Below are 24947 nucleotides of genomic sequence, written 5' to 3'. Positions count from 1 at the left end.
TCCAAATAAGTGTTTATCAACCACCTGCAGTGTGACTGGTTGATTGTGCAGCTCTTTCTGTTGGGAGATTGCCTGTGTCTCCATCAAGGAATAATCCCACGTAATGCCTTGGCCCCCCATGATGCTGGCAATTACGGGTATCCATGGGTGAAAGCCGGGTTGTTGCTTCTCCTCCAGTTACACATAATTCGTGTATGTGTACTGTGACACGTTTTTTTTGGCACTGACTTTGATGTCAAACCATTTCCATATCTGAGACTGCTCATTCCTCTGATCCAACAGAATTAACTGCAGCCTTTCTCTTCTCCCAAGCTGATTTTTTTTTTCTGATGTTGGTCACAGTATGAAGTGTTCCAAACAGTACTTTGTGGTTTCTTTGTACTTCCCTTACAAGTACCTCAATCTCAGAGGTTGGAAAAATTCCTCTTTTTTGCCCTTTCTGACAGGATTTCTGAGAGGGGAAAAAGATTATTCATCCATTCTTAAAGGGGGCGCTGCTACCATACATGGTCAGTAGGAGGCGTTTCTAAATGCAAATGATACTAAACATGCACAACCGTGGTAGTTTGGAACACGTGGAATTTAGAAAGACATTACTTACTGGTGTGTGTTCTACTGGTGTTGGCACATTTGATAAATGTTTTTTTTTTTGTACATACACACATTCTAAGCTTCAGTCGTATGAAGTAATTTAGAAACTTTTGTATCCACAGGTTGATAAAAGGAACCCCAGGTGTTTGTACAACTGTGTTATATCACAGGGATAGGTCAACTGCGGCCAAATATTGTCCATTAAAGTTTTTCATCCGGCTCGCTCAACTTTTCCTTATTATTTTTATCACAACCTTTCAACACGAAGCTGTAGCTTGTGACAAAATTTGCAGTGCTGGTATAACACTACCGTAACTCTTCAACCATTTGAGCAACCACAGTTATTCTAATGCCATTACAGTAAGCTAAGTGACTCTGTCACAGCAGCTCCCCGAAGATGAGGCTTTCATAAACAGCAGAGCGGTGTTTTGTTACAACAGAGCGCTTTTGTCCCTGTTACTAAGGTAGTTCTCACTGTAATATCTGGCAGTTGTTTTGCAGTACTGCATGCTTTAAGTGTCAGATCAGGATATCATAACCAATTCAAAAACAAAATGTATTCTTTACATTTCAATGAATAAAGGATTAAAAGATGTTGGTTTTATAATTTCAACTACAACACTATAATACGCTGAACATCATAGAGTATGTGAAATGTGGGCCATTATTTATTTTTTGAAGGAGTCTTTACGTCTGACCATCAAAGAAAATCATGGGAAAAACATGAAAAGCAACGGTAAGAAAATGACCAATAAAATGTCACCTTTCGATCCGAGCTTGCTTCTCTGTCCGTCTTCATCACAAAGGCTCACTCTTCTTTGAAAACAAACCCGCACTCTGCATCAAAGCTATGCATTCTAAGAGCTGCTGGAGCACAGTCCCATGCATTACCGTAATGACATGTACATAGCTGGAAAGTGCAGAGCGTCTGGTTTCAGAAATAGTTTTTTGATGTTAGTTTCAAGATAGCATTACTTTGTTTTGCTTCAGAACCTGTGTGGCACTTGATGCTGATGATGTTTCATTTAAGTTGCCCATTTATCACATTTGAATGCCGTTGTTACCCGATACCACAATCACAATATGTGGCTTCTCTGCTGGTGCATTCAGTGGCATCAGGAAGCTTGTGGTGTCACTGAACTTATCACGCTTGATAATGATCTCTGTGTGGATCTTTTTGGAGGCGCTCTCTACCCACAGGACTGATAGAGCAGTTGCGTTTGCATAAACAATATGGCGAGAAAACCCCCAGAACTTCATTATATTCTCCAGTGGTTTTCGACATTTTATTTGGAATTTTCATGATGGAATTTTGTTTGGCAGCTCCCAGATTCAAACGGCAGAATGACACAGTAACAAATATGATAAATAACACACTAACACTGTCAAAAGATTCCACAGATGTTTTATTTCTTTTTATGCGTTCCGCTTTATCTGTTACCGCGCTTTCTCCATATTCCTTGTCATTTAGTCAGTCGAAGGACTTGGTCGCTGAACAATCCCGGTTCACTAGTACTTGTGCTAATGCTGTGTCATATCAAAAACGTTTCTTATTGTGTTTGTACTGAAGAAAATGTGATATTCTGAGGTCAACCATTGTTGGCAGTTATCAATGTGGAAATTCATCACAGCAATAGAAGCAGTACAAGAGTGTTGGTTTTTCAGACACCCACTTCTCTTTTGAGAGCAGCTATTGTGGTCTGATTATCATCATCAGCATCAATTTTGGCATGATGGACTTGCATGATTGCATAGCTATTTTGTCTTGTGCTTGTGTTTCCTTGAACTGTCACTTCAAATGCATTTCCACTCTCGTGCTCCAGTTCTAAATAGGTGCTTCATAAAGCATCATAGGGATTACGCAGATGTGAACAAAGCATCACCGGTTGTGTAATTCATGTATAAGCCTTCTGTTACGATGTACATCATAAGACAAGCAGAGCGATGCCGTCCTCTGAGAGCATTCAAATCCGTAACAGGCTTAATTTTCATCTGTCACCCTTATCTTTTTTATTTTATCAGGGACGGAAAGTACAACTGCTATATATGAGGGTTTTTAACGATGTTCTAATTTTTCTGGCTTAAATCCATAAAGAAATATTTAAAAAAATAAATAAAATGGTAGGAAAAGAATTAAATTAAGAAGGTTTACTGCTTCTTGCTAAAGGATCAGATGCCTACCATATTTTCCGGCCATAAGGCGCACCGCATTATAAAGCACATTAGGTGCACCAAAACAGTCAGATTACTCACACTTTATTCAACTGAATCACAGTAACTCAACATTATTCAGTTGTAACACTTAAAATACCAAACAATACGCTCACTTTTTCAGCTCACTCCTATTCCACAAATGCATCAAAGTGTCATGTTCAGCAGGACAGGAGTGATCACTTCCTGTTCTGAGCTCTTAATTTGGAGTGCTGCACTTCCTGCTGAGGGGAAGCTGCAGCCGCTTTACTCCAGTGGTGTTATGCACAGCTGTTGTCGATCTCAATTAGTGGAGTTTAAAATTCCAGCGTTGTCGCAGGTACGGCGCTGGTTCATTGCCTTTGTGTAGCTCGCCTGTGCTGTCACCGAGACGGTTCCTTGACCTGTTGCTGCTCTGTCGTTTTCTGTTGTTTTACCGGCACCTGATTTATTGAAGTATTTTTCTCGTGATTATCCGAGTCAGTCTTGTTGCTGTTAAGTGGCTGTTCAGTGTTGATTCCAGCCTTCGTGAACGCTTGGACGACACTTGAAACGTTAGCCCAGGCTTCCACGATCCACTGGCAGATAGCGCTGTTGCCTTGAGTCAAATAGAGACTGTAGAGATGATTCTACCTGCTGTTCTCTGTTCAGTAATCCACTGTTCAAGTCTTGTTTTCGAACTGTGGCCATCTCATTTTCTCCCCTCTGAAATTCTTTTGGGTCTTCTTAACTTAACTTAGCGCACTTCGTCTTCTTGCTTCCTCCACTTCTGCACCATCGATACATTAATGTTGAATTCTCTCACAGCTGCTCTATTCCCATTTTCTACTGCGTGACTGATAGCCTTAAGTTTGATATCTGCTTCGTAAGTACGTCTCTAAGAGGTGCCGTTTTGGGGTCCTTATCACACTTGCACACCATAACATTATGTTGAAGCACAGCTCAGTAGTATTACTCCGTGAGGCCTCTAACTACCGTAATGCTCCTATAAGCGATGCACTTAATTTAATCATAGTTTACCAAAGTCGTACTAAAACATTTTGACAGATTTTAAAATTGGTTTGACGTCAGTAAGCACAACCAGAATTAATCCATATGTAAACCGCACCGGATTATTAGGCACACAGTCCATTTTTGACAAAATGTAAGGATTTTATGTGCACCCTATAGTCCGGAAAATACAGTACATGAATGAGTCTGTGTAGGCTCTCAGTCGTACAGGAGTTGTCCATCGAGGGAAAGGCTTCTTGAGACGTCATCTGTACTTCTGTGAAGAAGGTGTCGGACGTTTCGCTCCTCATCCGAAGAGCTTCGTCAGCGAACTAATAAGTGCTGGTAGCCTAGGCCTTAAATACAGTAAGAGCGGGCGGAATTGGTGTGCCAACACCCTCCTCCTATTGGTTCCTTACACTAAGCCTGGGCGGAGTAGGTCTAATCCTCTCCCGCCATTAGCACTCCAGAGGATCTTATGGCAACACAAAATTCCTACCTATTTCAAACCAGTAAATACCCTGAGACAAAAATTAGTGCCTAAAGACAAGGCTCCAAACCAAAAACAGAGCAATGTGGTCTATTCCATCCCCTGTAAAGATGAGGAATGCAAAGAGCACTACATTGGGGAAACTAAGCAAATGCTCCAAAAAAGGCTTTATCAACATCGCAGGGACAATTCCAGTGGTCCTCAATCAGCAGTACATCTACACCTTAAAGCAAACAATCACTCTTTTGAGGACAGCGAGGTAAAGATTTTGGCCAAAGAAAACAGATGGTTTGAAAGAGGAGTAAAGGAAGCTATTTTTGTCAAACAACAGAACCCATCATTGAATCGGAATGGTGGTTTGAGGTTTAATTTGGACCCTGTGTTCAGCAGGTTACTGAGACCAAAACCCACAGCTCTTAGTCTTGCAAATGAGGTGAAGGCAGGGCCGAGCCAGAACAATAGATGCTAACGAGCCAGTATCAGAGTCGTTCATACCCAACTCAGGGAGCGACACTTCCCTTTTATCGGAGGTGCTAATAGCAGGAGAGGATTATACCACTACTCCGCCCAGGCTTAGTGTAAGGAACCAATAGAAGGAGGGTGTTGGCACACCAATTCCGCCCACTCTTACTGTATTTAAGTCCTAGGCTACCAGCACTTATTAGTTCGCTGACGAAGCTCTTCGGATGAGGAGCGAAACGTCCGACACCTTCTTCACAGAAGTACAGATGACGTCTCAAGAAGCCTTTCCCTCGAAGTACATGAATGAGTCTGCCAGAACGCAACAACAACAACACATCCACAAAAAGCACAAGAAGCAGGGGAAAATGAAGAACACTGGAAACACCAGCTGAAAAATCTTCCATTTAAATTGAGAACTGGAAGAAGCCAAAGTACTTGTTCAAAACATCAAGGCGTTGGACAAATATGAAAAATCACATCATCTCGACTACAAGGAAAATGGAAGACACACCACACACAACACTTCAACGAAGAAGGTTGCTGAACAAGAAGACCTGGAAAGTTTTCACTACACAGAGGAATAATGCAGCAGCAGCATTCAATTTGTACAGTACTGGAGGCAGTGTGGTTGCATGTGTGTTGCTATGGCAACTGCTACAACGCTTGTATCACTATATACATGCTATACAGCAACGTAACTGAAAGAATGCCGGCTAAAAGCGCAAACAAACCATTTTTTTTCAATAGTATTTGCTTTTGTGTGTAAAATAAAGAAACGTATGTCCACTTTTATGATTTTATTTCAATTTGCTTGTCAAATGTTAATAACTAATCAGTGTATTTTTGATTTAGTGAAGTGTTTTTATTTGTGTTTTAGGTTTACCAGCACTCTTTCTTAGCGTCGTACCTTATCTTCAACCTAAACACGAGGTAAGTGAGCAAAAACCAGCCAAGCGTTTTTTTATTGTATTGTAATAATTGGGCTCCAACAAGATTTTGTGATTTGTGTATGTTGATTATTTTATTATCGTTCTTTGATCAGAGAAGTGCTGGAGCTAAATCCTCCAGAAGTATCAGATTCAGTCCTCCAGTTTGCTTCATGGGGTGTCGGTGGTCAGCAGTTGGTAAGCAGCTCAGGAAATTACACAATGAAAACAGTAAAAAAGGTTGCAGATTCAGACCTTACTATGAAATTAACAGTGTGGATGCTGCCAATACTGCACGGTACGGCAAATATTCAGAAGTATAAGTGATTAAAAACGTGTTACTCTTATCAAACTGTTTTTACAGAGGGCAACATTGCATGAGTATTTCTGGTCTCTGCAGACTGCCATAGTGCTCTAAATAGTCATTGTTGTGCATCATGGCAACTAACCAACTGAACAACATAATCTTGATATTTTCCTATCTATAGTCGCCTTGGGGAAGCTTCTGTCCCTGATGTACCACAGCACATCTGCCCAAGTAATGTTTACGAGTTCATATGTTTTCCTACATAACGGTCTTAAGTCCACATCTATGAGAGTATCCATTTATTCAACACAAGTCACTGAAGTTTAGTCACTGGAAACAAATATATTTTTGCCCAGATGAAAACATTATATGGTAACAAGTGTGTATGCAGTAGAATTTGTCAACATATTGGACGTTCTGTTGGGAGCATCCTGCTGCTTCAACATCATTCTCTAACATGTACACTGTTTAATTGCTGCAATTTGCTGCATGACAAATTGTTTATGAACAGCATAACTGTGACACTTTGTGTATTGCTGGGATCCAGATGCAGAGACGGAGGACAACTAGTTTTCAAAGAGATCTCATGCAGAGCAGCAAAGTCCATGAGAACAAAGCACAAAAGAAAACAAGGGAAAAAGCTTAGATAACGCTAACTAAAGGCGATGGTGAAAAAGTAACTAAAAAACACAGTGGCTTCAAAACTAGATAACAAGGAACAAAAAGGAACAGAATAAGGCTGCTGTGACGAAACAACAGAGGCGAGGCAGGAAGACGCACAGAATGTAATCACAAAAGAAGTCTTTAATCGTACTGTGGTAGGTAGCAGCAAACCGAAAAACAGTCACAAGGGTAAAAACCTGGCCTGGAACTGGAAGTTGGCAAATGATGGCAATTCTCACAGCTCTAATGTAAATTGTAGCTAGGATCAGGGAGTGTAGCGGAATATCGAGGAACAGTCCGACGTCTTCCTGCTGCAGCGGTGGAGTTTAAGTAGGGCATACATTTTGAAGCGGCTGTAGGTGTACCTCGTTGTTCTGCCTCACCAGAAATAAGGGCATCTGGGGCAGAGGCACGGGGCGGAGCGGGAGGCAACCGATACAAAATAAAAGCCACGACAAATAAATGTGCTACATAGTAGTTATTTGATCCGTCTAAGTATGAAAGTTCTACCTTTCATAGTTTAATTTTAATATAGTTGCATAAAGTGGTATGCTTTTTTTTAAATAGTTTTCTTAGTTTTGTTTGTAATGGCATGTTGAGTCTGGCAGATAAAACACGTGGAATGCAAAAGAGATCATATTCCTCTTGAAATGATTTATACAAAGATGGGTGTCAGTACATACAGTATAGTATATTTTTTCACAATATGTTGAGCTTTGTGGCTTTGTTTCCAATAAACCCACAAAATCTTTGTTTATCTCACAGATATACATTTTTGAGAACAACATTTACTACCAAGCAGATGTTCGGAGTAGCTCATGGAGACTCACATCTTCCGGACAAGACGGTGTCATCTTTAACGGCATTGCAGACTGGCTGTATGAAGGTACAATATCGTATTCCGATCTTCATTATAATCCTAATATAATCATGTACTGTATGTTTTGGACCCAGACGCAGACAAGAGAATCGTGAATGTGAATGTGAAAACAAAGCACAAACAAAAAACAACAACTATGGTGAAAAAACGACCAACTAAATAAGTGTCCAAAAGAGAAACAGAAATTAGGGCTTAAGGCTGGGAAAATAACATACTAGGAAGGGAGTAACAAGGCAGTTGAGGAAGACACTGGAGAAAGAATAATAAAAAGTACCAACAAAAACCTAGCAATAACGAAAAAGACTGAACATAATAAAACAAGAACATGGGAACATGGAAGTATTGGCACAGAACAGACCAGAACCATGAGGAATTTGGAGGAAAAGATACTTTGACAGTGCAGTATAAATAAGAATAAAAATTAAGCAGTATATGTATATGTGTAGTAGTATATGTGTATAAACAACAAGGTTTGAAATGTGAAATTTGTGTCAAGTACTACACTGAAAAGCACACCGAAAAGCTGAATGCTTTGTTTACATGTTTGAATAATCTGGCACTGGTGTGGATGCAGGGTTTATGAATCAGAGTATTTGCCGAATGCGTCCATCTGCCTCGTTCTGCTCCGACCCCAGCCGCAAGACAAAGCTATCTGACAAAAACGAAGCAGAAACATAAAAAGGCAGAAATAGGGAAATACAACAATAAACGCATGGCATACAGTAACATCCACCAGATTTGGCTGGAAACAGGTTGACTTATATATACAAGTATATTCATTGAAAAGAAAGAGTTTTCAGACAGAAATGTGACATCACTGACATGTTATTAGAATGGAATGTTTCATGGCGTGCCCAGTAAGAGAAATAGTAGGGGAACATGTATTACGGGCACATTTCTACACCAAGTGACTGCTATTAAGCACAAGTACCTAATGCGTTAGTAGCTCCTGGTTCACAGTTTCAAGTTGGATTCTATTTGTTTTCCAGAGGAGGTTTTGCACACTCAGGCAGCCCACTGGTGGTCACCTGATGGTTCAAGACTTGCCTACCTCACCATCAATGACTCCCTGGTTCCAAAGATGCTATTGCCCTGTTACATTGGCTCGGTTTACCCCAGGAGTAAAGAGTATGCTTACCCTAAGGTGAGAACTACTTATTGATCCCCAAACCTCGTACTGTGTATTGGAGTGAGAGTACAGTAAGTTGGTTGTTATTTTTACATTCTGTCTCTCTTTGTTAAAATAAACCCACCATAAAATTATTTCAAAAGGCATACACTCCTCCCTAGTGTGTGTTGATACCACACCATTGCTATAACTAACACCACTGCAGACTTATGTGGCGCCGTTGTGAATGTCAGTCAGTTAGTTCAGTACATGCCCTGCGATTGGCTGGCGACCAGTCCAGGGTGTACCGTAATGAGGATAAGCGGCATAGAAAATGGATGGATAGTTTGGTACAACTCGGAGCACATTTCAAGTGAGGGAAATTCAACATTGCAATGCACCTGCATAAGCGCGCAAGATGCATGTGGTGTGGTACACAAAAAAGTGTTGCTGTGACTTCTTTTCAAAAAAGCATAGTACATTTCCCATGAACGATGTATCTAAAAAATGTTAACATCACACATCTTTGACATGAATGTGTAGTATTTTAGAAAAAAAAAACATCAAAAATGTCTTCTGTGTAGTGTGTCTGTGGTACATCATCCATCATTTGACTTTCAGCACACATGGCTGTGGGTTCTCATGGGTTAATTTGCTCATTTATTTTTGTGCATTCGAAGGGGGTAACTGCAGCTAACAGGAGGTTTGCCATCATTTTTAAGCAATGTTGTCACAACATATTTCCATTCAGGCCAAAGAACTGATTAATGCATTCGTTCTGGTTTGAAAACAATGTTAAGTCCACGGTTTCCAGCAAGCGAAGAGCAAAAAGTGCAGGTATTATGAAGAAAGGAATAAAAACATGAACCATGATTTTCTTGCTTGCTCCAGGGCCTGCACGTTGTATCTTCCAACTTGTTCTCTACATGTGCATATGTGTATAATAATGTGTATAATCATTGCGGTAGTCCTCCCTGTCGTTCCATTATCATGACACCACATAGGGATATGAATAAGCAATGTTTTGCTTTGTCATCACTGTTCATGCAGAGCACCACAAATTGTTTGTCGTACTTGATTTGATGGGTTCATTCAACTGATTTGTTCTGTTATATTGATCTAGATGGGTCAAATCAATCCCACTGCAAAGCTCTATGTGGTAATTCTCGATGGCAGCTCCCAAACAACTGAGCTGTTACCTCCTGAGAGTCTGGACGAGAGGTAACGGAGATCGTTTACTGCAAATAATTGAGAAATTTAACTGTGTTACCTATTTTCTCACAACATTTAACTTTGTCCTTTATAGTCAATACTACATCACAATGGTGAAGTGGGTGACCGTGGAGAAGCTTGCTGTGCGCTGGGTGAATCGGGCGCAAAACATGTCCATTCTTTCACTCTGTGACGTACTCACCAACAAGTGCACAAAGGTTGTTTTTTTTTTTTTTTTTTTTTTTTTTACAAATTGTCGTGTCATCAGAAATATACTGTCACATGATGAAAGCATGATGATATATTTGCCCTCCTCATTTCAGAGACATGTGATGATATCAGACGAGTGGCTTGATCGCCAGGTAAGCAGATGGTCGAGTCTGTCAAAGCAAACCAAAAACATTTTTATGTAATTATTTGTATTTTAATTTCAAACACAACTGACAATTTACAGGCTAATGTGGCTTCATTGTCTAATCATTCATAAAACGCAGTAGATTGCAGTGAAGTTAGACATTGGTGTTAGCTGGCTCGTTGTAACAAAAATCCTTAAAATACAAAAACAGTTCAAAAATGGCTAATATTTACATGGAGTAGCAAGGGATTGATTATCTGATGAAAAAAATGTGTCATGACTATGAAAATGAAATCAAAGTGTGTTATTAAATGCTTTTCTTGGTGACTGTGCTGATATCATTAACCAGCTCCAGCTGGTCACTCACCTTTCTAACAATCCTCCTTAGTCCACCAGATTAAATCTTGCATGCTCTAAAGCGAGTGCTGTTGACTGTCATTTTTTTTTTTATTTTATTTTATATTTTTTTATTTCTATTTTATTCCATTTATAAATTATTAGCCCAATAGTGGTCTCTTTCTCACCAAGCTTCTTGTTGAGGGTCTTATTGTCCTTTCCAGTCTTGCATGTCTACAATATTCTCCCTTGAGGTCCTTTCACAGCTGTTTGGTCTTGCCCAAAGAAGTACTTTCCTGAGGGACAGGACTAATTTGTGTGTTTCATGTACATATAACCGCTCTGTTGGTGTCTGAATGCTTGCTGGTTGGTGGGGAATCAAATACTTATTTCACTCAATCAAATACAAATTGTGTTGTCTGTTTCTGTTACAATAAACCTACCATAACAAATATGGACTGTTCATATCTTTGCACTTGGGTCAACTGACAAAATCTAATACTGTAATTACTTAATGTATAAGCCGCTACTTTTTTTCTTAAACTTTGAACCCTGCGGCTTATACAGACATCTCCTTTACTGCAGAATTACTACTAGTAGTTTAAATACTGTGCCGCTCACGAGTCAGTGAGGAAACAGTAGCTCTTTCTTTGGCAGGAGCCAATCACAAGCTATAAGGGAACTCAGGGCGAGCTTGTCAACCTACTGGAAATCGCAGGGGGTCATTAATCAATAGAACAGTCTGACTCACGGTGTCATCTCAGAAAGGACACTAAAATCATCACACAGCAACTTCACACTCAAAAGGTAGGTAAGAAATATACTTAACAAGTACCAATACGACTTTAGAATAAAAAAACAACTATTTTAACGGCTTCCCATCATGCTTTTCTTCCCAGCAAAACATTTCATTGGCCATGGCTGCCGGTGCGCTACAATGAGCTGCCTCTGTCCACCAGAGGGAGTAGGTGTTACGATTGGCTGAGGCCAAGAGTACTGGATCCCAACTGCAGAGTCGAGACAGTCCATGTAACAAAAATGTCTTAACAGAGGTGACCACTAGGTGGAAAAAAACAAAGTACAACACAAAACCACAAAGTACAACACAAAACTAGTCACAGGGAAAAGACTAAGAACAAAAGACGCTGCTAGGACGGCAAACAAGCAGGGAAAAACTAGAACTAAAAGGTGCTGCAAAAAATGTAGCAGAAAGGAAAAATGCTAACTGAAAACGCTGCTGAGAACCAAGCAGGACACACGGGCACTAGTAACACTCACCACTGCAGGGAAAAAGCCTGGCAGGGAATACTGAGGTACATACAGAATAAAAAGCAAAAAAGGACCAGAGAGTAGCTTGACGCAAAAGCACGGTGCTGGAAGGAGCCGGTAGCAGGCGAAGAGCAGGTAACAATCTGGCAACAAGTGCAAGTCAGACTGCAGCTTGGTAATTGCCCACAGGTGTGTTAATTAGCTCCTCCTGGTAGGCTCGGTGGTGTGCTGCAACCCATAGCAGATAGAGGGCAGCAGAGCAGCACACAGAACATGACAATAGGGAATGAATCATTGCAGGCAGGCTCCCTCTGGTGGACGGAGGAAGCTGAATGAGTCGTTGCAGTGCCCTGGGAGCCATGGCCAATGCAATGCTTTGCTGGGAAGAAACGCATGATCGGAAGACGTTTGTTTTTTAATCTAAACTCGTATTGGTACTTGTGTTGCTACCTTTTGTGTGTCATATGAAATTGCTGTGTGATGATTTTAGCGTTCTTTCTAAGGCACCGTGAGTCAGGCTGTTATATCGAGTAGTGACCTCCTGCGATTGCCGATGGGCTGACAAGCTCGTTATGACTTTTCTTATAGTTTCCTCAGTTTTTCCACTCTAAATTTGGTGCGTGTGGATTAAACACCAGTGCGTCTTATACACCCTTATACACCCCTAGTATACTTTGTAATGACAGATGGCCAGGAGCAGTTAGTTCTTTTAATATGGAGAAAAAAACTGCAATCTGCAGAGGTCATTCTCCAGGAAAACACAAAACACAAATATGGAGCACATTCCAGGCTACTGTGTATTATGTTTTTTTCCACCAGCACGCCAAATTGGCCTGTCTTGTTAAATGACAGCTATGAAATAATGTAGCCTGTGTACTGGCTTGTAATAAGGAGCATCTCTTTCAATAGTGACCCTAATTACTCCTTTACTTTCTTCACTATTACCACTGATTGCACCAACAGCAAGGTCATTAGTTAGATTAGTTAGAGTTCACACGCTTTGTAATTATGAACGTGCTGAAACAGTAAACACGATCATCAAAAATTTAAGTTTGATGTTTGAATGATGTCACTGCCTAACAGACCACCAATTCTTGGAAATAGTTGTTCAGTGATTTGTTTGTACAACTTTCTCAGTATGAGAAAACATTTCAATTGCTGTGTTTTTCCTAGAATGAAGAGCCATTCTTTTCAAAGGACGACACCATATTCTTCATGACGCTGCCCTTAAAACACGGTGGTCTTGGAACTTTCCACCACGTGACCATGATCTCTACTCAAGTAAAACTTTTACAAACTTAACAAAGCGCACAGCACTTCTTGTCCTTTCCAACATTGTCCATTCTGTGACACTGTACGACCTCAGATTTGTTTTATTTGTTGATTTCCTCATTAATGACAAAAGATGAGTTGTATTGCAGATGCGCTTGACCTTCATATTTCACCATAAAAACGGTTTCTTGTTTTGGTTTCCTTTTTGTAATACCTCACATGTTTGGCATAGTGCAGGGGTGTCCAAAATGTGGCCCTGGTGTCATTTCGGCCCGTGGATGTTTTTTTTATTGGCCCACGGCACAATCTAGAAATAGAATGTAACAAGAAAACTAAAAACAACAACAGCAGCAAAAAATGGTACAATCAGAAATCATTCGTTTGATATTGTGATATCGTATGTGTCGTGTGCCTTAAGCGTCCAGCCGCCGAGCTGGTCACTAATTGCTGAGCCAAGTCCACCATTGCCACCAATTCATGATGTTGTTAGCATGCTATTTCAATGTGTTTGGTGTACTGCTGATAGCTGAGATGTTATGTTGCTGTACAGTTGTGTTTATGCCTGGAAAAGAAAGTTCAGGTAAGGTCAGGCAGGGTATTTCTGCAATATTTAAAGCATTTTCCCCAAAACTTTGGTTGAAATCTTAATTGTACAAAGTTGAGAATGGTTTGATGTTGTTTCACTAGAATAGCTGCAATGTTTGGGTTTTGGATTGGAACCTGGGTGTCGAGACAGAGGCAAAGTTGGCAAAAAATAACTTCTTGAATGGCTTGCTCATGAACAGCGCAATAGTCTGTGCAGAGACAAAAGGCAGAGAGACAGACAAAGGTACACATAAAAAAGCACTGTGAAATGAATAAAGTTCCAACAGGGAAAAAAAGCTAGATCAATAGGGCATCTGGAGCAGAACAACAGACTGTATTCAAAAACCAAAAACAGAAATAGGAATGCTAACCTGTGATAAAACACAAGGAAGGAAGACAGCTCTCTAACTTCTTGCCGTGGTATGAAGCATTGTGGATGAAGAGGAACAAGCTGATGGCGTCCTACCACAGCCGTTGTGCTTAAGAACACCAAGAATTGGAAAACGGCTGCAGGTGTGCCTCAGTGCTCTGCTTGCACCGGAAGTAAATGAATCTGGGGAGGAAATACGAAAAAGAAACCAGTAGGAGGAACAAATACAAAATAAAGACTGGACAGAATAACAAAACGTGACAATGATCATAATGATAATGATAATAATGGCGCTATAAGTATTCCTGGATCTCAGGGTTTCTTCCTTAGCCCATGTCCTACCCTACTGTGGAAATGCATTTAGTCTGTTTTGTGGAATTCCCTTACCACACATACTGTATGTAATCACATATTAGGTTACAGTTAAGTTACTTGGCCTGAGTTCTGTTTTTGAGCTGCCATGATATGACTTTTGCTTCGCCTTGTTCAAGGGACAAGATGTCAAACTACTCCCCTTAACTTCAGGATGCTGGGACGTCACTCAAATTCTGGCGTATGATGAGAACACTAAATCAGTGTAAGAAGAATTAAAAAGTCAGATCAAACACATCATGGGATGAAACGGTGTTCTGGTAATAACACGTGGACTTTGTTTTTCAGTTTTTTCCTAAGTAAAGAGGATGGTACAACGCAGCAACAGATGTACAGGTAGCCAACTACAGTATATATATTTTGGGTGAACAAATTGTATGACTAAAATTAAAAACAGACATACATTGTTTCCAACAGGTACCATAAATGTCAAGGTTATCAAATATGACTGCTGATTGACTATATGAATGTAAATGCAAATGAAAACTGGAAAGAAATGCGCCTGCTACGTGTTACTGACCTCGAGCCCGACAACCCTTGGCAGTGTCCGAACAAAATGGAAATGCTCATAATACTGTATTGGTTAGCATGCCAACAGCTAGCATTCTAGCTAGCATTCTAGCTAACAACACATGTATGACGTCCCCGTCAGCAGTGTAATGCATCAATAGTGACTTACTCCCCCAATTGGCCGGAGATCCGTGACGAGGAACGTAGTTCCGCTTAGTTGCTGGGGCTCTTGAAGCAAAGACTTTGGCTTCTCAAAGCAATATGCGTTCAAAAGAGTAATACATTTACATCACAAAAATGCCTCTTCAAAAAAAAATCAAACCCCACAAATCGCTCGGCGTTCTGTTTGTCTCCAGCCTTATCCCTGCGTACTGTCGCCTGTCCATTCTTGTGTATGTGACGAAGACGCTTGCATCTTCTTCCGCTGTGGAACACACATGTAAACAGGATGTCGGCGGAGCTCCGTCGAGGAAGAAGATGCAAGCGTCTTCGTCACTTACACAAGAATGCAGTTGCTAATAAATATAATGGTCAGGGAAACACTCTTATCTGTCTTTGTTAAACAGAATCGCTTAGTTCTCCAATGACTTTTACTTTTGTTGACTGCAGTTTTAGTATAACAGATCTTACTGACGCATAACTATTCTCAAGTGTTGTATTCACAACTCGATGTCATTCTCCTCAACTAGCGTCTCAACTGTGGAACCATTTCATAAACAATGCCACACATGCTCCCTCTTCAAGCCACAGTGCACATACTACGATGCTGAGCTCAGTACAAACTATCAGCATGTTCTTCTCCATTGTCGAGGTGAGCCGTCAGTTGCATTACCTAACTAACACAATGCATGTGTTTATATTGGAAAAATGATTAACATTTGACATTTTAGTCTTTTTATGTTGTTTTGTGGTACTAGTATCAATCAGCAGTGTAATCAATTAAACTCTCAAAGGAAAGTTTTTCCTACATACAAGGGTTGCAGTTGCATTTATTACTAAGTTCCAAAAGTCACCTTTGTTCTTTGTATTCTTTCATTTCCCCAGGCCCTGGAATACCGCAAACTACTCTTCACAGATTAAACAATATAAAGGGTGAGCACTCAGGCACTCGAAGAATGAACCAATATATTGTTCTGAAATTCCATCCATGAATTACAAGCACACTCTTCACACATTAACCAAACACACAACAATATACAGCTACTTTTCCTGATAATTACTTACTTTGAAATAACTCAGCTACTAACTCATTGACTTTATAGGAGCCGTGACTATAACTAATTACCGTTTTAAAAAGCAAATTACCCAACACTGTTAGTCATAGCCATATGTTTGTTTATTTCAAACGGAGTCTTGTGACCTTGCGGACACAGAAAATGCAGGCGCAGCATGATGGGTGGCGTGGCATAATGAAGAATAAATACAGGAGAAAACGCTGTCAGAAACATTTCATAATGAATTAATAAATATTATGTATTTGTAATCAGATTTTGAGAACAATGTTATTTTTGCCTTTCATGACTTCAGTTTTCAGTGTAGATTATGCTTTATTTGCACCGTGCACATCTTTTTTTTTTGCTAAAACTGAATGTTTGCTTGCAATGTCATCGACAGACCACAAGACACTGGAGATGAACGCCATATTACGACACTCACTGAGCAACAAGAAAATGCCTCAATGGGAGAAAAGAACTGTGCAAATCAACAACTTTGGTACGATAATTAAGCCATTTATAGTCAGGAGCATTCTGATTAATTAGTTCTACCATTGATGCTTTGTAAAATGTAAATAAAAAGTGTGTATACAAACATTGCAGTAGGGTTGGGTTTGTATGTTTTGCAATTAGCGATGCAGGCTTTGTCCACATGAAAAATGATATTTTAAAAATGCATATTTTCGAAGCGTTTTGTCCTGAAAAACTGAACTTTTGGGAAACTCCAGCCAGGGAGAAGATTTTTTAAAAGTGCTCCTTCAGCGTTTGTGTATGGACGATAAAACCGAGTTTTTGTCTTGTGTCATAAGAAATGCCAGTAATGAAGTTGTTGACTGACAGGTGATACTTTTATTTTGTGCAGTGGTAGACTTATAGCACACATGGGTGATTAAAAAAAAATCACGTTGTTTCGTGGGCTCTGTGTAAATGAACACGGACTTTAAAGATAATGTAAATGTTATTTTATGCCAACAAGTCAGCTGTGGTTGCTTTTCAGGTTTCTGATTAGACAAAATGACATCCGGTGAATGTGTTTTTATGTGGACATACATTAACTGGAAAATAAATGGTGGTCAAAAAATCCTCAGTGGTGGATGAGTTCCTTAAGGCCCTGGATGCTGTGGGGTTGTCTTGGTTGACAAAACTCTGCAGCATCGCGTGAACATTGGGGGCGATACCACTGGATTGGGAGACCGGGGTGGTGGTTCCCCTTTTTAAGAAGGGGGACTGGAGGGTGTGTTCCAACTACAGTGGCATCACACTCCTCAGCCTTCCTGGTAAAGTCAAATCAGGGATTCTGGAGAGGAGGATCTCTCGAAGAGTTGAATCTCGGATTCAGGAAGAGCAGCGTGTTTTTCCTGGTGGTGGAACTGTGACACTCTCGACAGGGTCCTTGAGTTTGCCCAACCAGTTGACATGTGTTTTGTGGACTTGGAGAAGGCATTCAACCGTAATCCTAGAAGAATCCTATGGGGAGTACTCCGAAAGTATGGGGTATCGGACCACCTAATTCAGGCGGTTTGGTCTCTGTATGACCAGTGTCAGAGTCTGGTTCACATTGCCGGCAATAAGTCTGACTCGTTTTCAGTGAGGCTTGGACTCCACCAGGGCTGCCGTTTGTCACCGATTCCGTTAATTACTTTTCTGGATATAATTTCTAGGTGCAGCCAGGGCGTTGGGGGTATCTGGTTTGGTGGCTGCAGGATTGGGTCTCTGCTTTTTGCAGGTCCTGCTGGCTTAATCGAGCCGTGATCTTCAGCTCTCACTGGATCAGTTTGCAGCCGAGTGTGAAGTGGCTGGCATGAGAATCAGCAAGTCCAAGTCCATGGTTCTCGGCCAGAAAAGGTTGGGGTGCCATCTCCTGGTCGGGGATGAGATCCTGCCCCAAGCGGAGGAGTTTAAGTACAGAGTCTTGTTCACGAGTGAGGGAAGGATTGAACATGAAATCGACAGGCGGATTGGTGCAGCATCTGCAGTGATGTGGACTCTGCATTGGTCCATTGTGGTGAAGAGGGAGCTGAGCTCTTACCCTCACGTATGGTCATGAGCTTTGGGCAGTGACCAAAAAGATAAGAACGCAGGTACAAGCGGCCAAAATTAGTTTCTCTCGTAGGGTGGCTGGGCTCTCCCTTAGCGATAAGGTGATAAGCACCGTCATCCAGGAGAAACTCGGAATAGAACCACTGCTCCTCTGCAGTGAGAGGAACCAGATGAGGTGGCTCAGGCATCTGGTCAGGATCCCTCCCTGGGGAGGTGTTCGGAGTATGTCTGACCAGTAGGGAGGCCTCGGAGACATATTGGAGAGACTATGTCTCTCAACTGGCCTGGGAACACCTCGGGATCCACCGGAAAGAGCTGGAAGTAGTCAGGGAGCGGGAAGTCTGGGCTTCCCTGCTTAGGCTGCTGCCCTCGCAACCCAACCTCAAACAAGTGGAGGAAGATGGATGGATGGAGATGAATAGCATTACTAAGTGTAAGACAGTCAACCTGGAATAAGACAGCTAATATAGAATAAGACTATATTAATATGGAATCACAGCTTGGAATGCACCAAATGATGACGTTTGTGTGGCTTGATTTAACAACCAACTCTATTATAAGGCGCTGTGTTGACTATAGGTGCAGTAAACAAGATGGAACATTATTTTGGGCATGTTGTTTGTTGGCCAAACACAAACTGAGAAAGCAATCAAATGATTTGGTTTGCTTGTTTTTGCAGGGCTTTGCATGGAGTTAATTGTCCCGCTGGATTTTGATGAAACATACGAACATCCTCTTCTGCTGATACTGTGCGTACATTTTTAATCAAATGCATTTAAAATGATTTCATCTTTCTCTGTTTTGATTCAAAAGTGAGAATAAAAATGAAATAAAAATGTAGTTACAGTATGTGCTTTTGTAGTGACAGCTCCCCTGGTGGTCAGGCTGTGAGTGACCGCTTCAGCCTCAGCTGGGATTCAGCGCTGGTCAGTTCAGACAATGTCATTGTGGCTCGTCTAGATGGGCGGGGCAGCGGCTTCCAGGGTCAGCGGGTTCTTCACGAGGTCCACCAGCGACTGGGCACTGTGGATGTTGAGGACCAGATCACAATTACAAAGTAGGATAAAATTCCAGATGTTTATATGTAATAAAGGTTAATTGCAGGCTGACAACCTAGCTTATTATTATATTGTAATTTATACTTTTTGCAAGAACCTTCACTTTCTTTGTAAAACATAGTAAAATATCAAGCTTGAAAAGCCTTCACCCCTTAGAAAGATATGAACAGCACATCATATTTATGGTAAGTTTATTTTAACACAGATACAGAACTCAGTGGAACCTTGGTTAGCATAATTCATTTGTTCCAGAAGGTCTGACTCTAAACAAACTGACGTTAACCGAATGAAATTTTCCCATAACAAATAATGAGCCTGACCTAACTCTAACCCTTAACCCTAACCTCTAACCCTAAACCCTAACGCTAACCCTACGGCGTCCCCTAGGGAGCATGCAGGAAAATAATTTTGATGTGTACAAAAAAAAAAAGACAAATTTGTGTGTTATCTTGCAAAGCTTTCTAAACTATGTGAAACTACACGACACACGGAAATCGGTTGGAAATGCATGATTTAGTTTCCATCATCAGCATATGCGCATCCCTTACTGCACAGTTGTAGAGGTGTAAAGTGATATTATCGCAATAAGAACAAGTTGTCATTGATCCGTTTGTGTTAAAATTTAACACAAAACACAAATTTTAAAACCACTGTTGACATCATAGACGGGTGACGTAATTTCCTGTTCTGGCTGTCATTTTGTTTGCCTAGCTAATAGGATGCTAACAAGGAAAGACATTTTGTGATTTGAAAAAAAAGAAAAAAACAGTTAACCAAAAAGCACATGATGAAAGTAGTACTGGTATTTCCCCCCCCCCCCCAGACATCTCATCATGCTTCCCTATATCGATGGGAAGAGAGTTGGAGTTTATGGAAAGGTAAGACACAAATTGCCGTAGCTCCATTAACTTCTCATTAGCATGTTCCCTGTTAAATATTCGTATCTGTTTTTTAGGCTTATGGAGGTTTTCTTACATCGATCCTGCTGCTGTCCTACAGCTCAATATTCAGCTGTGGCATAGCCGTAGCTCCTATAACAAACTGGAGGCTACATGGTAAGCTACATGCCCATTCAGAAGATAGAAGACATACTGTATTTATCATTGTTTACTTGTTAGGTGTTAATTGTTTTTATTTTTTATTCACGAACCTCCTATGACAATTGGTGTACCCCTGGGGGTACGCGTACCCCACTTTGGGATCCTAGCGGCTACGCAATAGCATAAAGAACATGCTGGCAGGCTGAGGAGGCAGGTGAGGCAGAGCCTCACTTGTCATGATGAAAAGATAAAACCAACTAAAAAAAACAACAGAATAATAACATAAAATAAATACAAATATTTGTCTATTGAACTGCATTATGAATGTATTTTCTGGATGATTCAAATCGTTTTTCATATTTTCTTAAGTAAAAGTCGCAGAATTTTCACATTTCCTGATCAATACAGGGCAAAAACCAGAGGTGAGGCCACTGTGATTCGCTTCTCGACTTAGTGCGTAAGCCCCGCCTACCCTCTGAGTGCACACTGACTTGGCTCATGGCACCTACATGTTTGTATTAGTCAGCATAATGCCAATAATGTAATGTAGAAACATTTATTATGCGCCATGACTTTGTACGTCCTGTGTAATGTCTTTAACGTAAGCGTGACATCATTATTCTTGCTAATCCGACAATAAAATACACAGAAAGGTCATACAGGAAGCACTTGCAATGCCAATGCATCCTGAAGGGGTGGGGGTGTGCGTGAGCTGGAAGGTGCTTGCCAATTGCAGTGCTGGCTAGAGCTAGATTTACGAGTCAAATGCAAGATATTTTGACGCTCTGCTGAATGAATGTGACTGCCAAGATGGAGGATTATACACCCAAGCTCACCAGGAGGTGATCAGACTTTTACAACAAAGTATCAGAGCTTTTTCTGGAAGCGGAGGGTGCACTTACTTCATATACAGATAAAAGCTAAGAACACAAATGTTTTTCAGTTAATTAAAAAAAAAGGGTTTTAGTAGTATCTGAAAACAATTTGAAGACATTTCTTTTAACGTGATTTAATATCTTCTTTTTTTGGTTATCCTCTTAATAAGCAGCCTGTATTAACATAAAAAAAAAATCCAAAGGAGTCAGTGCCTCACCAGCCATGAGCTTCACTGATACAAAAGTATGTACAATCGTCCATTGCTTGTTTGAAAAAGTTAATTCATTAATAAATTATCGTTGTTTCGTGGTTGACTATGCCCTATTATTAGTCCAAAAATATTGAAAAACAAGTCATATGTAGTATTCTGGTCCCTATGCGTCAGTAATGTTACATTGATGAGACATGATATTACATTACTACCTTCACACTGCATGTAGTCAGCCGTGGCATGTCCGACATGATAGAGTGAAAAAAAAGTTATCCTCCCATTTCGTGTGGAAGTGGTATTTTTTTGGCTTCTTACTTTGTCCTTCTTCCCCACTCCGTTTGAAACATTTTCTTAAGTTTAAAATAAGTTAATTGGAGAGGCTAACTAGTTTGCTCAGTAGCTTGCTATGCTAACGGCGGCAGTCTCTAACGTCGCTGTAGTGATCCCATAGCCTGTGCACTGTGGTGTGAACAAAGAATAATAGGAGTGTATATGTGACTATGGGGTGTTATTTCATGTCTACAGGGGTCTAATGTTAAAAATTGCATTTAGAAAGTCAGTCGCTATGCTCCAACTACAAAAGTTTTCAGTTTATTAACATTGAATCCTACTTTGCGGAAATTCACTTCTGGTCTGAAACCAACTAACCGCGATAAACGAGGGATGACTGTCTACATATAAACCCAGTTTTCTTTTCTTCTTTTTAAAGGGTCTGCCCTTTCTGAGAAATATTTTGGATTTCCGGCGAATGAAAATCACAAGTTTGAGGTACAATATAGTAATACTGTAATCGTTGTGTCACTTTCTACTGTTATAGCATGTAGCGCCACCCCAGGATTTGAGGACATCATGCTGGTGCAGTCAATAGTCATTTAATTCAGGGAAAAAAGAGAAGCTCCAAGGAGCAGAGCTCCACACAAAAGGTGCAAGTCACAAAATCGAAAAAAACAGAACTCCAAAGGCTGGCTAAGGAGCCCTGCTAAATGCTCACCAGAATGCAACGAGCAAGCAGGTAGGGAAAGTCCATGAAAACAGCAAACAATAATCAGGCGACATGCAGAGAGTGCCGACTAACCTAAATAGTAGCCTGATTAAAGGTGATTAAAGTCACTTTGTATGAGCCTCTGTTGTGACACTTTCTGATACTGTATGCCATAGGGTTCCATTTATATTTTCGCGCCTGCACAATAGGCCTGTGTTCATTGTCCCCCTGTTTCCTCATGGGGTTTTCCGACCCGGCTCGGACCCACTCATGACCTGGTACTGCGGCCCAATGGTTGGGAAGCCCTGAAGGACCCCCTTAGAAGTTAACAACTTGTGATGTGTGGAACAAGGCTGAAATATCAATACTGTACTTCTGATACCCACTCTTTAATTTTCTTTTTATTGTGTGTTCTTTCTTTTCTTGGGAGAATGAACTGAATAAGAATTTCATTGCATGGTATAACTGCCTGTTTTACTATGCATATGACAATAAAACTCTGGAATCTTGAATCTTAAGCCCGAGAATCGATTCTCATATCAAAATATCGATACTTTTGATATTTCAGTCATTTGAAGTCATGTTTGTCTCTTGAAACAATGACCTATCATAAACGCAGCCATGTGTGAATTGTCAATAAAGTTTTCTTCGGCTCGGTATCGCCAATACCAGCCTAAATTGGACTCAGTATTGGGTCGGAAACTAAGTCAGTGGTATCGCACATCACTAAAGACCAACTGTGGATTTCAGTAAAACCCAGTGGACTCAAAGCTTCATGTATGAGATTTTTACAAGCACTTTCTTTACAGTATCAGCAAACATCAGTTTCCAGACTGCAAATTCATCTCCTAAAGATTGTGTGTTTGCTTGGTATTAAATTTGTCATCCATATCTGTGTATGGCCGACTGTTGTTTCCTGTATCTGGCAGGTTTCCAGTCTAGTCAGTAACATCACTGGACCGGGTCCATTGAAATTCCTTATTATCCATGGCACAGCAGATGGTGAGTACAGCTACAGGTGCAGACTCAGGAGAGATTGTACTGTATCACACTGTCCATGTGGCAAAGTCTTCTGTGGAATACATTGAACCCCTAATTGCTTCTGAGAGTTTGGCAACGACCTTCCCTTTTTCATTTGCGTCACAAGCTCAGTCAGCAAGAAACTTTTCAAACTAAACATTTCAAAAATATAACTGGACTGCGGTCTTGGTCTGCATATTAATGGTTGTTGTGTGGGGAGCCAGGATGGACTTGAACTTAGTTGCAAAAGCACGCATGTTAGGTTAATTGGAGACTCTAATTTGTCCATAGGTGTGAATGTGAGTGTGAATGGTTGTTTGAATACTGTATATGTGCCTGGCGACCAATTCAGCGTGTACCCAGCCTCTACTGAGTTGAAGCGGTACAGAAAAACGATGGCTGGATATCATATGAATAAAATAATACACTGGACTATTAATAAAAACTTTATTCATTTTACTTAATGCGCTATTGAAGATGTATGGATTTATGGCTTCATTAATTATTAATTGAATTAAACTCTGTACAATTTATGAATTATTCACTATGCACTTAATTGACGCTTTTTATTTGTGTTGTACAAAAATTTGGACAAAAAATGTGCAAGTGCAAGTAACCATTGACTGAGGAAATGCGACATGGTGAATTACACAAGTGTTTATTTGCTCTTGTTTTTCAGCTACTGTTCATTTCCAACACTCTGCTGAGTTGATCAGACACCTGTCTGCATCTAATCATAACTACAGCCTCCAGGTGACGTTTATGATGTTATTTAACTGTGAAGAAGGGGTAGTGACGTCTGTACGAACGCTTAAGCCAGTAACACCTCTTCTGAGTACAGACAAGTTAAATAATGTGAAGCGTAGAATGCAATATATTTGTTTTTGTCTTATTTTGAAATCTATGAGAGCCAGTGGGTGTCACATCACAGTTTGGGGTTTGATGCCTCGATTACAGGCAAACTTCAGGAAATCTCCTTCTCGGGATGGCAAATTAGGTTTCCCAAGGGTCCGCATGAGAACTGAAAATATTGATGCTTAGTAACGTCAGTTCTATTGCTTTACAAAAGCAGAAAAAAATCATTGTTTTGACAAGATACGACTGCTAAGAGTAAAATATGATGGCCGGCCTATGTTTTGGACATGAGACTCGTGAATGTCATGCAACACAATTTATTTAAAAGATATCCAAAACTATGTACATCCATTGCAGTACTAAAAAGTACAAAAACGAAGGTGAAACAATAATCAACAAGCAGAAACAGAGTAGCATACAGTGTTACCATCGATGGAACGTTTTCATGTACGTATATGGCGAGGAGGACATTGCATCACAGCGAACCAAGAATTGTTAGCGCTTTTTAATTGTAGCCCTTAAACGCATCATCTGCTGTCCGAACAACACTGACATCAGGAAATATGAATACTTTTGTTAAAAACTCTGGAGTTAAAGGTGTGTGCAAGGATGTTTATTTTCCAATTTGGGGAAACCTTACATGGACTGGTCAGGGACGGGGAAAGGGACTGATGTGGCCCCCGGGCCGTAGGTTGCCTAAGTCTGCCCTAAACAGTCCCTGTTTCCTATTGGTTGTCCTAAAAGGTTGTGTTTGTCATCTATT

General features: G+C 40.5%; 2 protein-coding genes across 12 annotated transcripts in view; one reads left to right on the top strand and one right to left on the bottom strand.

Annotated features, from left to right (window-relative positions):
- LOC129187958 (inactive dipeptidyl peptidase 10-like) overlaps positions 1-24947 on the top strand; it is a 53978-nt gene that overhangs the window by 19118 nt on the left and 9913 nt on the right. For both annotated transcript variants that reach the window (XM_054787828.1, XM_054787827.1), the window contains exons 6-25: positions 5601-5653; positions 5766-5847; positions 7385-7505; positions 8489-8643; positions 9731-9828; positions 9914-10037; positions 10143-10181; positions 12953-13060; positions 14498-14583; positions 14667-14714; positions 15578-15699; positions 15933-15980; positions 16503-16601; positions 18822-18891; positions 19005-19199; positions 20024-20078; positions 20156-20255; positions 22037-22095; positions 23239-23311; positions 24009-24082. In XM_054787828.1, the coding sequence (XP_054643803.1) occupies positions 5601-5653; positions 5766-5847; positions 7385-7505; positions 8489-8643; positions 9731-9828; positions 9914-10037; positions 10143-10181; positions 12953-13060; positions 14498-14583; positions 14667-14714; positions 15578-15699; positions 15933-15980; positions 16503-16601; positions 18822-18891; positions 19005-19199; positions 20024-20078; positions 20156-20255; positions 22037-22095; positions 23239-23311; positions 24009-24082 (1809 nt within the window). The remainder of the gene's footprint in view (positions 1-5600; positions 5654-5765; positions 5848-7384; positions 7506-8488; positions 8644-9730; positions 9829-9913; positions 10038-10142; positions 10182-12952; positions 13061-14497; positions 14584-14666; positions 14715-15577; positions 15700-15932; positions 15981-16502; positions 16602-18821; positions 18892-19004; positions 19200-20023; positions 20079-20155; positions 20256-22036; positions 22096-23238; positions 23312-24008; positions 24083-24947) is intronic.
- LOC129187956 (inactive dipeptidyl peptidase 10-like) overlaps positions 7642-24947 on the bottom strand; it is a 137891-nt gene continuing 120585 nt past the window's right edge. For 3 of the 10 annotated variants that reach the window (XM_054787814.1, XM_054787822.1, XM_054787824.1), the window contains 2 exons: positions 18988-19165; positions 7642-14189 (listed from right to left, as the gene is read on the bottom strand). The gene's annotated coding sequence lies outside the window, so the exon portion shown is untranslated. The remainder of the gene's footprint in view (positions 14190-18987; positions 19166-24947) is intronic. The other 7 variants (XM_054787819.1, XM_054787821.1, XM_054787816.1 and 4 more) reach the window with 7 other exon arrangements.

The sequence above is a fragment of the Dunckerocampus dactyliophorus genome, chromosome 9 (genome assembly GCF_027744805.1).
Source record: "Dunckerocampus dactyliophorus isolate RoL2022-P2 chromosome 9, RoL_Ddac_1.1, whole genome shotgun sequence".
NCBI classification, from domain to species: Eukaryota; Metazoa; Chordata; class Actinopteri; order Syngnathiformes; family Syngnathidae; genus Dunckerocampus; species Dunckerocampus dactyliophorus.
The sequence above is the reverse complement of the archived record's forward strand: the minus strand, read 5'-3'. Positions and strand labels throughout refer to the sequence as shown.